Genomic DNA, 12,230 nt, shown 5'->3' with positions numbered 1-12,230 from the left:
TAATTTAAATCTGAGTGATCATAAATATTGAAATATTAGTGTTCCATAAAAATACAATGGTATATGTGAACAGCTTCTGCATAATATATCAAGGGAACCTTCTGCAACGTGTAAGAACAAAAATTGTCCACGATGGACGGACTCCTTATGTATCATGTCTCTGTGCAAAGGTAGGCATGCCTAGCTGCGTTACCGTCTTACCGATAAAGTTTTAGATAATTAGATTGATGAAGTTTGTCTTTTTTTCATGTGCATGACTTGTGCTATAATCCTTTCTATAAAGGGTCCAACAACAAACCACATTCGAAAAGGGTCCCTCTTTTTAGCATGTGCTATTTTTAGTTTAACATTTCAGTATCATATTTTTAATTGGCCCGGTAAACGTAAACAATAGTTCTCAACATGCTCCTGTATCTTGACACCATAATAGCCGGAGTGGCTGGCACACTAATCATTTCGTACTGCTTGTACTTGGCCAAGAGGGCAGCACTACCACCACTTGATGGTCACCGAAAGAAGCCACCCATGGCCGCAGGTCGGTGGCCGTTGATAGGTCATCTTCACCTCCTAGGCGGTTCAGGCCAGCTACCATACGAAAAATTTGGAGACTTAGCAGACTTGTACGGACCCATATTCAGCATCAGAATCGGTGTTCACACTGCCGTGGTTGTGAGCTCTTGGGAGTTAGCCAAGGAGTGTTTCACAACCCTGGATGCCATCGTCTCCTCTCGTCCCAAGTTCACCGCCGCAAAGATTCTTACATACGATTATGTCAATTTCGCGTTCGCTCCTTACGGTAAGTTTTGGCGCGAGATTCGCAAGATAGTCGCTTCAGAGTTACTCTCCGCTCACCGGTTCGAGATGCTTCGGGGTATTAGGGATTCAGAGGTGGAGACATCGGTGAAGGAGATTTACAGAAAATGCGTCGATAAAAGTGATGTGGTGGAGATGAAGAGGTGGTTGGGGGATTTGAACCTGAACACGGTTCTCAGGATGGTTGCGGGGAAGCGATACACGGCGAGAAGCGAAGATGAGTGGCGAGAAGTAGGGAGGATCAGGAGGGCGTTCAGGGAGTTCTTTCGTCTGACGGGTGTGCACGTGATTGGGGACGCCATTCCTTTTCTTGGATGGCTTGATTTTGGTGGCCAAGTGAAGGAGATGAAGAAGACTGCTAAGGAGATGGACGAGATCATTTGTGAGTGGTTGAAAGATCATCGGAGAAGAAGAGAGTGCGGTGATGATGATCAGAGTGAGGCCGAAACAGAACAAGACTTCATTGACGTCTTGCTTTCTGTCCTTCATAATGGCGCTGATCTTGATGGTTATGATCTTGACACTGTCATCAAAGCCACCTCTTTGGTATGCACCTCATTCACGTCTTGCTTTGTCATTGATTTTGTTATGAATGGATGATTAACAAATTAATTTTACCAAAATATTCATAAATTAATTTTTGGCCTTTTCAAAAGAAAAATATTATATAATTAATATTTTTTATTTTTTATCTTACATTTAAATCAAATACTAATCAATTCTCCACTTTTTTTTTTTACACTAAAAATGTTGGCTCTTTTTAATATTTTTTCTTTTAAAAATGAGTAATACTAGAGGATTATCAAAATTTATTATTTTTAACCTTAGTTAGATATTAATGTTTGAAAGTATGGGATAAACTATGTTATTGAATTATTAGACTAAAAAAATAAACTAAAAGAATTAAGTTAATAGCTAAATTATAGTAAAAACTAAAAATCAATAAATTTATGGTCTCTAGTATTTTTGTTTAAAAAAAGTTATTAACAAAATCAATGAATAATTTAATCTCTTATTTTTTAAATATTTGGACAATTTAATTATTCAACTAAAGAATAAAGCTTAGTTTATTATTTTATCATAAATTAATTTATTGAGTTACGTTACGTGTACACCAAAATCAGCCATCAAAATTAGCCACCAGTATAAAATACATACTGAAATATAAATATACATTGAAAATAAATTAAACCATACATATATACAAATACATTAGTAGCTAATTTTAATGGCTGATTTTAGTGTACAAATAATATTTTGTAATTTATTTAATATTTTAAAAGTTTAGGATAATTTTAACCACTGATTGGATTTTAGCGCGGCATGAATAATATCTGATGATAATTGTTGATGTATATTTGATTTATTTTTTTAATACATTTGTTTTCTTGTTTTATATTTTTTTCATTATTGTTAAAATAAATAAATAATTTTAAATGTAATAAATATATAAATATAAAATAAATATTATATATATAAAATATTAAGTTAAATAAAATAATTTTATAAGATTGTTCTCTCGAATAATTTTTTGAGAAAGCCTAAGGCCAACAATTTTTATGTTATGTTTTGTGGTCAGTATTTAACTACCAAAAAAAAAAGTGAATGATCTTTTATCATTGGATATAATCTCATACCATTAAAAATATTATTAATGGCTAATTGATAATTACAAAATACAAAAATTACTGCTCCCTAGTACTCCTCTAACTTTTTTTTTATCGGGTGACTCTTCCTCAAAACTTATTTAAACCTACTCCTTTAATTTGAGAAAAATTTAAGGGTTAACAATTTTGTTTATATTGACTAGTATTTTTAGTTAGTAATTCAATATTTTTAGTCCAAACAGTCTAATTTCATATTTTTAAATATTACTAATTAATTATTATTGGCTAATATAATAAAATGCGATAACTTTATAGATTTATTTTTAACAGTAATACTAAAAAAATAAAAATAATTAACTTAAACTTAATTTATTTAATATTTATTAATTTTAATAACCATTAATAAATATTAAATGAGAAGTGCTAGGGGTCAATAGATTATGTGATTTGTAGCCATCAATAATATGTTTAATGGTGTGAGATTATATCTAATGATATAAGATTATTCATTTTTTTTTATAGTTAAATGCTGGCCAAAATTTAATAAAAGTGTTGATCCTCTAGACTTTCTCTAAATAAATTTTGATTATTTATGCTGATTTTTTATTATCTTCTAAAAATTATTGTACTTTTAAATAATGGTGACCTCTTTTGCATCATTTGGCAGATGATAATTTCAGGGGCAACGGATACAACAGCAGTTACAATGATATGGACACTTTCGTTGCTAATAAATCATCAGCACGCTTTGAAGAAAGTTCGGGACGAACTAGATGAACAAGTAGGCAAGGAGAGACTAGTGAAGGAATCAGATATTAACAAGCTAACATACCTTCAAGCTGTGGTAAAAGAATCAATGCGATTGTACCCGGCTGGGCCACTCTCAGGACCTCGAGAATTCACGGAAGATTGTACCTTGGGAGGTTATCATATCAAAGCAGGTACACGAATGCTCTTGAACATTTGGAAGCTTCACAGAGATCCTCGCGTATGGTTAGATCCATTGGAATTCAAGCCAGAAAGGTTTCTAACCACACACAAGGATATGGATGTGAAGGGTCAGCATTTCGAGCTTCTTCCCTTTGGCGGTGGAAGAAGGTCGTGTCCTGGGATAACGTTTGGGATTCAAATGACTCATTTGGCATTGGCTGCATTCTTGCATGCATTTGAGGTAACTACACCCTTTGATGCTCCCGTCGATATGAGTGCCTCATTTGGACTCACAATGATGAAAGCCACACCACTCGAGCTTTTGCTCAAACCTCGTCTATCTCCTTCTATTTATCATTGAATGCACTACCCTCTTCGGCTCTTCCATTTGTATAATGGTCGTGTCGTACGGACCTGGTTCGAGTCATCGAGTGTTAGAAAATTATTGTTGATGTACCATTTTATTTTAGTACCATATATTATATATGTATAAAATTACTTCCTAATCTTGCGCCTGCGGCGTTGCATGATTTTTATCTAAAGTGGGAAACAACTAAATTACTAAACAAAAGAAGTTTATAAACATACTGTTTGATTATTTTTTATGTAGAGTTAAAGAGTAAAACTCGAATCCGAGATATTTAAGTGAGAATAGAAGACTATACCATTTGAGTTATAATTCGAATTGGTGATACCTTTTGATCTTATTTGAAAAGAATGTAGTGTATGTATTCTCTAACTATTGATTTATTGGTGAGTGATAAGCAAATGGATTTGTCAAAAAAAATCATATATATAATATTTGTGCATTTTTTAATAACAAGGCTAGATAATCTATTTTTTTCGGTTAATATCAACTAATTTTTTAAAAATGATTTTATTTATTCGAAATTTAGAGTCTAAATTATAAACAATAAACTATAAATTTTAACTTATAAGCTTAAATTTTAAAGTCGGTTAATAATATTGACAAACGAACTAAAAGTTAATTCCATGTATACTTTTTCTTTTTTAATATATCTTTTATATTTTAGTATGAAAAAATATAAAAAATAAAAAAAATTAATTTTTATCCAATAAATCAAACAACAATGCTACACATACAAGTAATTTTGTAAAAACCAACTAAATTGGCGCAAGTCCAGCAAAAACTAATGCGTTTGACGCATGTACATGTCACATGCTTCTTTTTCTCTGTTGCTTTTTGTTGATACATATATAGTACAAAAATTTTTATTGTGAATGAATTTTATTAATTGGATAAGTTAATATTATGGATATATGATCCTTCAAATATTTCTGTATTTTGTACTAAATTTTCTGTGCTTAATAATTTTAGTGAACATATATATTTTATTAGTTAAGCGAGTCATCCTTCAAAAATTTATGTGTTGTATATCAAAAATTTTTTATTGCGCTACAAAATTTCTATACTTAATAGTTTTATTGAACATATATTATTCGAACGACTGTAAATTGTATAGTATTGAATATTGATTTAATTTTTTTTATCCAAACCGATTTAAACTATTGTGATTTGAATTGGATGATTTTTATTCTATACAAATTTTAAATTTTATAATTCAAAAATTTTAATTTTTTTTCCATCCAAATTTTAAATTTTAATTATTTTTTAAATTGTTACATTTTTTCTAAAATCGAATAACTCAATCCTATTCAAATCACAGTAATTTGACAGAAATTAATTAAAGAATGGAAGTAAAAATGGTGTTGTTTAATTATATTGTTGTATGGAGTGTAATCCACAAATGTGGATCTGCAAAACTTAGTAACCTGCAAAATGCAGGTTACGTTTTGAGTGCAACAAAAAAAAGGAAAAGCTGCATGCAGGCTCTAAAACACAGCTTGCGTTTGGCAGAGAAGCAGCTTGAAACCTCGAAACCTATTCCTGTTACCTACATGCAGACATTGACTGAACGGTTGACCGCTTGGAAACTTCCAAAACGCAAGTTGCGTTTGGTAGCAGTTAGGAGTAAAACGCAGGTTGCGTTTGGCATGTTTTTTGGCTGCATGAACGCCACGTGTTGGAAGAGCGGTGATGGAGTCTATAAAACCTAAATTGAACGCAAAACGCAGGAAGTAAAGGTAGAAGAGGTGAAAGGCTTGCTGAGAGAGAGGTTACAATGAGGGATTTTAACTTGTAAAGTTGCTGAGAGTTTGTAGGAGGAAGAAGAGGGTAAAAAATTTAAGGTAGATGTTATAAAACAAAAAATGGTTCGTAATTTTACTAAACGTGAAGAATACATTATTAAGTATTTGGATCATTCTCAATGGATAAATAAATTTTTTTAATATATATATATATATATATTCGAATTTATTTATTTGTATTCTAATAGATAATATTATTATTATCGTTATTATTAACATTATTATTTGGGTTTATTATTGCTACTGTAATTATACTATTATTATTAGTGACATTGTCATTATTATTATTATTATTATTATTATTATTATTATTATTATTATTATTATTATTATAATACTGGTTATGATAATAAAAATAATTTATTGTTATTTTTTAATAATTAATAATATTATTTATTAATTTATTATTATTTTTTTAATAATTTATTATTATTTTTTATGATAATAATATTACTGTTTAATATTATTTTTTTGATAATATTATTTTAAAAAAATGTCACGGTTCATGAAAATTATTATTATTATTATTATTATTATTATTATTATTATTATTATTATTATTAATAATGTTGTTATTGTTATTATTGTTATTATTATAAGTAGTATTATTATGATTAGTAACCGTATTATCATCATCATCATCATTGTTGTTGTTGTTGTTGTTGTTGAATTTTTTTTTGCAGGTTATCATGAATTTGTTGCCCAGAAAATTAGATCCGCCAGAAACTTAGCTGCAACGTCATTAGCACTTATTGGGTTTCAACATGTTTCGCGAGTTGGCGAAATGAGAGGCCGTTTTGCACTACTCAGTGCCTTGGTAGAACGATGGAAGCCGAAAACCCACACATTTCATCTTCTTGTTGGTGAAGTGACAGTGACGCTGGAAGACATGGCGTATATTCTAGGCCTCTCGATTAATTGGGCGCCTGTTACGGGTAGATCAGAAAGCAGTCACCAGTTTTTGGTGGAGAACTGCATTGCGTGTTTCAGTCGGGAGCCAGGTCCGCAAGATCACGTCTTGGGTAAGGTTAATCTTGCATGTGTCCGGCGGTGCATAGACACCGAGCCGTGTGACACGCAGGAGTCTGTTGAGCGGTACATACGGGCTCACATTCTCTGCGTGCTTGGAACGGTTGTGCTTCCGGATAAGTCGACTACTTCACTGAACTCGAAGTTTTTGCCTCTATTTCGGAATTTTCACCGGATTTCAGGATACAGTTGGGTGTAGCCAGTCTGGCACATTTATACAGATCGTTGTGTCATGCATCACGATTCAACTGTAAAGAGATAGATGGGTCACTTATACTACTTTTTGTTTGGGAGTGGGAGCGTATGCCTATTCCTATCATTGATGTTGGGCTTCCACTTGCACGACTGGTGCACGAAATTGTGTTCCATGTTCTTTGTACTTGTGTGAGAGTAACAATATATAATTGTATTGAATCCTCATTGTGGCTCTATGTATGTGTGGACACAACTCCGTTCAACTAACCAGCAAGTGTACTGGGTCGTCCAAGTAATAAACCTTACGTGAGTAAGGGTCGATCCCACAGAGATTGTTGGCTTGAAGCAAGCTATGGTCACCTTGCAAATCTCAGTCAGGCGGATTTAAACATGATATTTTATTAGATTAAAATAAACAATAAAAGGGATAGAGATACTTATGTAGATTCATTGGCAGGGATTTCAGATAAGCGAATGGAGATGCTTTTCGTTCCTTTGAACCTCTGCTTTCCTGCTATCTTCATCCAATCAGTCTTACTCCTTTCCATGGCTGGCTGTATGCAAGGGCATCACCGTTGTCAGTGGCTACATCCCCTCCTCTCAGTGAATCTTATGCTCACGCACCCTGTCACGGCACGGCTATTCATCTGTCGGTTCCCGATCATGCTGGAATAGGATTCACCCTCCTTTTGCGTCTGTCACTAACGCCCAGCACTCGCGAGTTTGAAGCTCGTCACAGTCATTCAATCATTGAATCCTACTCAGAATACCACAGACAAGGTTTAGACCTTCCGGATTCTCTTGAATGCCGCCATCATTCTAGCTTACGCCACGAAGATTCTGGTTAGGAGATCTGAGAGATACTCATTCTAGCTTAATTCATGTAGAACAGAAGTGTTTGTCAGACACGCGTTCATAAGGGAGAAGGATGATGAGCGTCACACATAATCATCACCTTCATTACGTTCTTGGGTGCGAATGGATATCTTAGAAGCGAAATAAGAAGAATTGAATAGAAAACAGTAGTACTTTGCATTAATCTTTGAGGAACAGCAGAGCTCCACACCTTAATCTATGGAGTGTAGAAACTCTACCGTATGAAAATACATAAGTGAAGGTCCAGGCATGGCCGTGTGGCCAGCCCCTATGGTCTAAGAACAATGCGTTCAAAGATGCCTAATACAATAGTAAGAGGTCCTATTTATAATAAACTAGTCACTAGGGTTTACATGAGTAAGTAATTGATGAATAAATCCACTTCCGGGGCCCACTTGGTGTGTGTTTGGGCTGAGCCTGAGTGTTGCACGTGCAGAGGCCATTTGTGGAGTTGAACGCCAGTTTCTGTGCCAGTTTGGGCGTTCAACTCTGGTTTTGGATCCTTTTCTGGCGCTGGACGCCAGATTTGGGCAGAAGGCTGGCGTTGAACACCAGTTTACGTCCTCAATTCTTGGCCAAAGTATAAACTATTATATATTGCTGGAAAGCCCTGGATGTCTACTTTCCAACGCAATTGGAAGCGCGCCATTTCGAGTTCTGTAGCTCCAGAAAATCCACTTTGAGTGCAGGGAGGTCAGAATCCAACAGCATCAGCAGTCCTTTTTCAACCTCTGAATCTGATTTCTACTCAAGTCCCTCAATTTCAGCCAGAAAATACCTGAAATCACAGAAAAACACACAAACTCATAGTAAAGTCCAGAAATGTGAATTTAACACAAAATCTATTAAAAACATCCCTAAAAGTAACTAGATCCTACTAAAAACATACTAAAAACAATGTCAAAAAGCGTATAAATTATCCGCTCATCACAACACCAAACTTAAATTGTTGCTTGTCCCCAAGCAACTAAAAATCAAAATAGGATAAAAAGAATAGAATATACTATAGATTCCAAACTATCAATGAAACATAGCTTCAATCATATGAGCGGGACTTATAGCTTTTTGCCTCTTGAATAGTTTTGGCATCTCACTTTATCCATTGAGGTTCAGAATGATTGGCATCTATAGGAACTTCAGATTTCGAATAGTGTTATTGACTCTCCTAGTTCAGTATGATGATTCTTGAACACAGCTTCTTTATGAGTCTTGGCCGTGGCCCTAAGCATTTTGTTTTCCAGTATTACCACCGGATACATAAATGCCACAGACGCATAATTGGGTGAACCTTTTCAGATTGTGACTCAGCTTTGCTAAAGTCCCCAATTAGAGGTGTCCAGGGTTCTTAAGCACACTCTTTTTTTGCTTTGGACCTTGACTTTAACCGCTCAGTCTCAAGTTTTCACTTGACACCTACACGCCACAAGCACATGGTTAGGGACAGCTTGGTTTAGCCGCTTAGACCAGGATTTTATTCCTTTAGGCCCTCCTATCCACTGATGCTCAAAGCCTTGGGATCCTTTTTATTTGCCCCTGCCTTTTGGTTTTAAGGGTTATTGGCTTTTTCTGCTTGCTTTTTCTTTTTCTTTCTATTTTTTTTCTGCAAGCTTTGTTCTTTGCTGCTTTTTCTTGCTTCAAGAATCATTTTTATGATCTTTCAGATTATCAAATAACATGTCTCCTAGTCATCATTCTTTCAAAAGCCAACATATTTAACATTCTTAAACAACAACTTCAAAAGACATATGCACTGTTCAAGCATTCATTCAGAAAACAAGAAGCATTGTCACCACATCAATATAATTAAACTAAGTTCAAGGATAAATTCAAAACTCATGTACTTCTTGTTCTTTTGAATTAAAACATTTTTCATTTAAGAGAGGTGATGGATTCATAGGACATTTATAACTTTAAGACAAAGTTACTAACTACTAATGATCATGTAATGAAGACACAAACATGGATAAGCACATAACATATAAAACGAAAAAACAGAGAAAGTAAGAACAAGGAATGAGTCCACCTTAGTGATGTCCTTGAGCTCTTCTATGTCTCTTCCTTGTCTTTGCTGCTCCTCCTTTATTGCTTTTAGATCTTCTCTGATTTCATGAAGGATGATGGAGTGCTCTTGATGTTCCACCCTTAGTTGCTTCCAATAATTGTGTGGAAGAAAATGTATCCCCTGAGGTATCTCAGGGATTTCTTGATTTGCAGTCAAATGTTCTACCACTGAGCTATAGATCCTTTACATAATTGTTTTACCACACCAAACTTAGAATGTTGCTCGCCCTCGAGCAAATGAAGAAGAAGATGTGGAAATAAAAACTAGGATTATGAGGTAAAGTGGGGATCCGGCGGGGTCCACAGATCCTGAGGTGTCAAGGCATTTACATCCCTGCACCAATTTAGGCATGCAAAATGCCCTTGCACACAACTCTGGGCGTTCAGCGCCAGGTTGGTGCCCATCTTGGGCGTTCAACGCCCCTTTGCTGCCATTTCTGGCGTTGAACGCCAGAACCATGCTTGTTCTGGGCGTTCAGCGCCAGGATGCTCCTATTCTGGGCGTTCAGCGCCAGAACTATGCTCTGTTCTGGCATTTGAACGCCAGACAGATGCTCCTCCAGGGTGTGATTTTTCTTCTGCTGTTTTTTTTTTCCGTTTTTGATTTTTTTTTGTTTATTTTGTGACTCCACATGATCATGAACCTAAGAAAACATGAAAAACAATAAAAATAAGAATTAGATAAACATTGGGTTGCCTCCCAACAAGCGCTTCTTTAATGTCAATAGCTTGACAGTGGGCTCTCATGGAGCCTCACAGATGTGCAGAGCTTTGTTGAGACTCTCCAACACCAAACTTAAAGTTTGGATATGGGAGTTCAACACCAAACTTAGAGTTTGGTTGTGGCCTCCCAACACCAAACTTAGAGTTTGACTGTGGGAGCTCTGGTTGACTCTGCTTTGAGAAAAGCTTTTCAAGCTTCCTCTCCATGGTTGCAGAGGGAGATCCTTGAGTTTTGAATACAAGGGAGTTCTCATTCCATTGAAGGACTATTTCACCTCTGTCAACATCAATTACAGCTCTTGCTGTGGCCAGGAAAGGTCTTCCTAGGATGATGGATTCATCCTCTTCCTTTCCAGTATCCAGGACTATGAAATCAGTAGGTATGTAAAGGCCCTCAACCTTTACTAATACATCTTCTACTTGTCCATAAGCCTGTCTTCTTGAGCTGTCTGCCATCTCTAGTGAGATTTTAGCAGCTTGCACCCCATAGATTCCCAGTTTCTCTATTACAGAGAGGGGCATGAGGTTTATTCCTGAACCAAGGTCACACAGAGCCTTAAAGATCATGGTGCCTATGGTACAGGGTATTATGAACTTTCCAGGATCCTGTCTCTTCTGAGGCAGTGTCAGTTGATCCAGATCACTTAGTTCATTGATGAACAAGGGAGGTTCAACTTCCCAAGCATCAATGCCAAATAATTTGGCATTCAGCTTCATGATTGCACCAAGAAACTTGGCAGTTTGCTCTTCAGTAACATCCTCATTCTCTTCAGAAGAGGAATACTCATCAGAGCTCATGAAGGGCATAAGGAGGTTCAATGGAATCTCTATGGTCTCTAGATGAGTCTCAGATTCCTTTGGTTCCTCAGAGGGAAGCTCCTTATTGACCACTGGACGTCCCAGGGGGTCTTCCTCCTTGGGATTCACGTCCTCTCCTCTCCTCACAGGTTCGGCCATGGCGCTTATGTCAATGGCCTTGCACTCTCCTTTTGGATTCTCTTCTGTATTGCTTGGGAGAGTACTAGGAGGGATTTCAGTGATCCTTTTACTCAGCTGGCCCACTTGTGCTTCCAGATTTCTAATGGAAGACCTTGTTTCATTCATGAAACTTACAGTGGCCTTAGATAGATCAGAGACTAGATTTGCTAAATTAGAAGCATTTTGTTCAGAGTTCTCTGTCTGTTGCTGAGTTGATGATGGAAAAGGTTTGCTATTGCTAAACCTGTTTCTTCCACCATTATTAAAGCCTTGTTGAGGCTTTTGATCCTTCCATGAGAAATTTGGATGATTTCTCCATGTTGAGTTATAGGTGTTTCCATAAGGTTCACCTAAGTAATTTACCTCTGCTATTGCAGGGTTCTCAAGATCATAGGCTTCTTCTTCAGAAGATGCCTCTTGAGTACTGTTGGATGCAGCTTGCATTCCATGCAAACTCTGAGAGATCATATTGACTTGCTGAGTCAATATTTTATTCTGAGCCAATATGGCATTCAGAGTATCAACTTCAAGAACTCCCTTCTTCATAGGCGTCCCATTGATTACAGGATTCCTTTCAGAAGTGTACATGAACTGGTTATTAGTAACCATGTCAATGAGTTCTTGAGCTTCTGCAGGCGTTTTCTTTAGGTGAATGGATCCACCTGCAGAAGTGTCCAGTGACATCTTTGATAGCTCAGATAAACCATCATAGAATATATCCAGGATGGTCCATTCTGAAAGCATGTCAGAAGGACACTTTTTGGTCAACTGTTTGTATCTTTCCCAAGCTTCATAGAGAGATTCACCTTCTTTCTGTCTGAAGGTTTGAACATCAGCTCTAAACTT

At 35.9% G+C, this 12,230-nt stretch overlaps 1 protein-coding gene and 1 non-coding gene across 2 annotated transcripts; both read left to right on the top strand.

The window, feature by feature from the left end:
• The first annotated feature begins 270 nt into the window (after positions 1-270).
• On the top strand, positions 271-3,858 carry LOC107608214 (cytochrome P450 CYP82D47-like). Its single transcript, XM_016310075.3, has 2 exons — positions 271-1,359; positions 3,088-3,858. The coding sequence occupies exons 1-2, from the start codon at positions 403-405 to the stop codon at positions 3,709-3,711; spliced, it is 1,581 nt and encodes a 526-aa protein (XP_016165561.1). The 5' UTR covers positions 271-402; the 3' UTR covers positions 3,712-3,858.
• An 8,268-nt stretch (positions 3,859-12,126) lies between these two features.
• Positions 12,127-12,230, top strand: LOC148550575 (small nucleolar RNA R71). The gene has a single exon (XR_015893843.1). It is a non-coding gene; the product is annotated as a small nucleolar RNA R71 (small nucleolar RNA).

The sequence above is a fragment of the Arachis ipaensis genome, chromosome B7 (assembly GCF_059453495.1).
Source record: "Arachis ipaensis isolate K30076 ecotype BB chromosome B7, ASM5945349v1, whole genome shotgun sequence".
Lineage (NCBI taxonomy): Eukaryota > Viridiplantae > Streptophyta > Magnoliopsida > Fabales > Fabaceae > Arachis > Arachis ipaensis.
The sequence above is the reverse complement of the archived record's forward strand: the minus strand, read 5'-3'. Positions and strand labels throughout refer to the sequence as shown.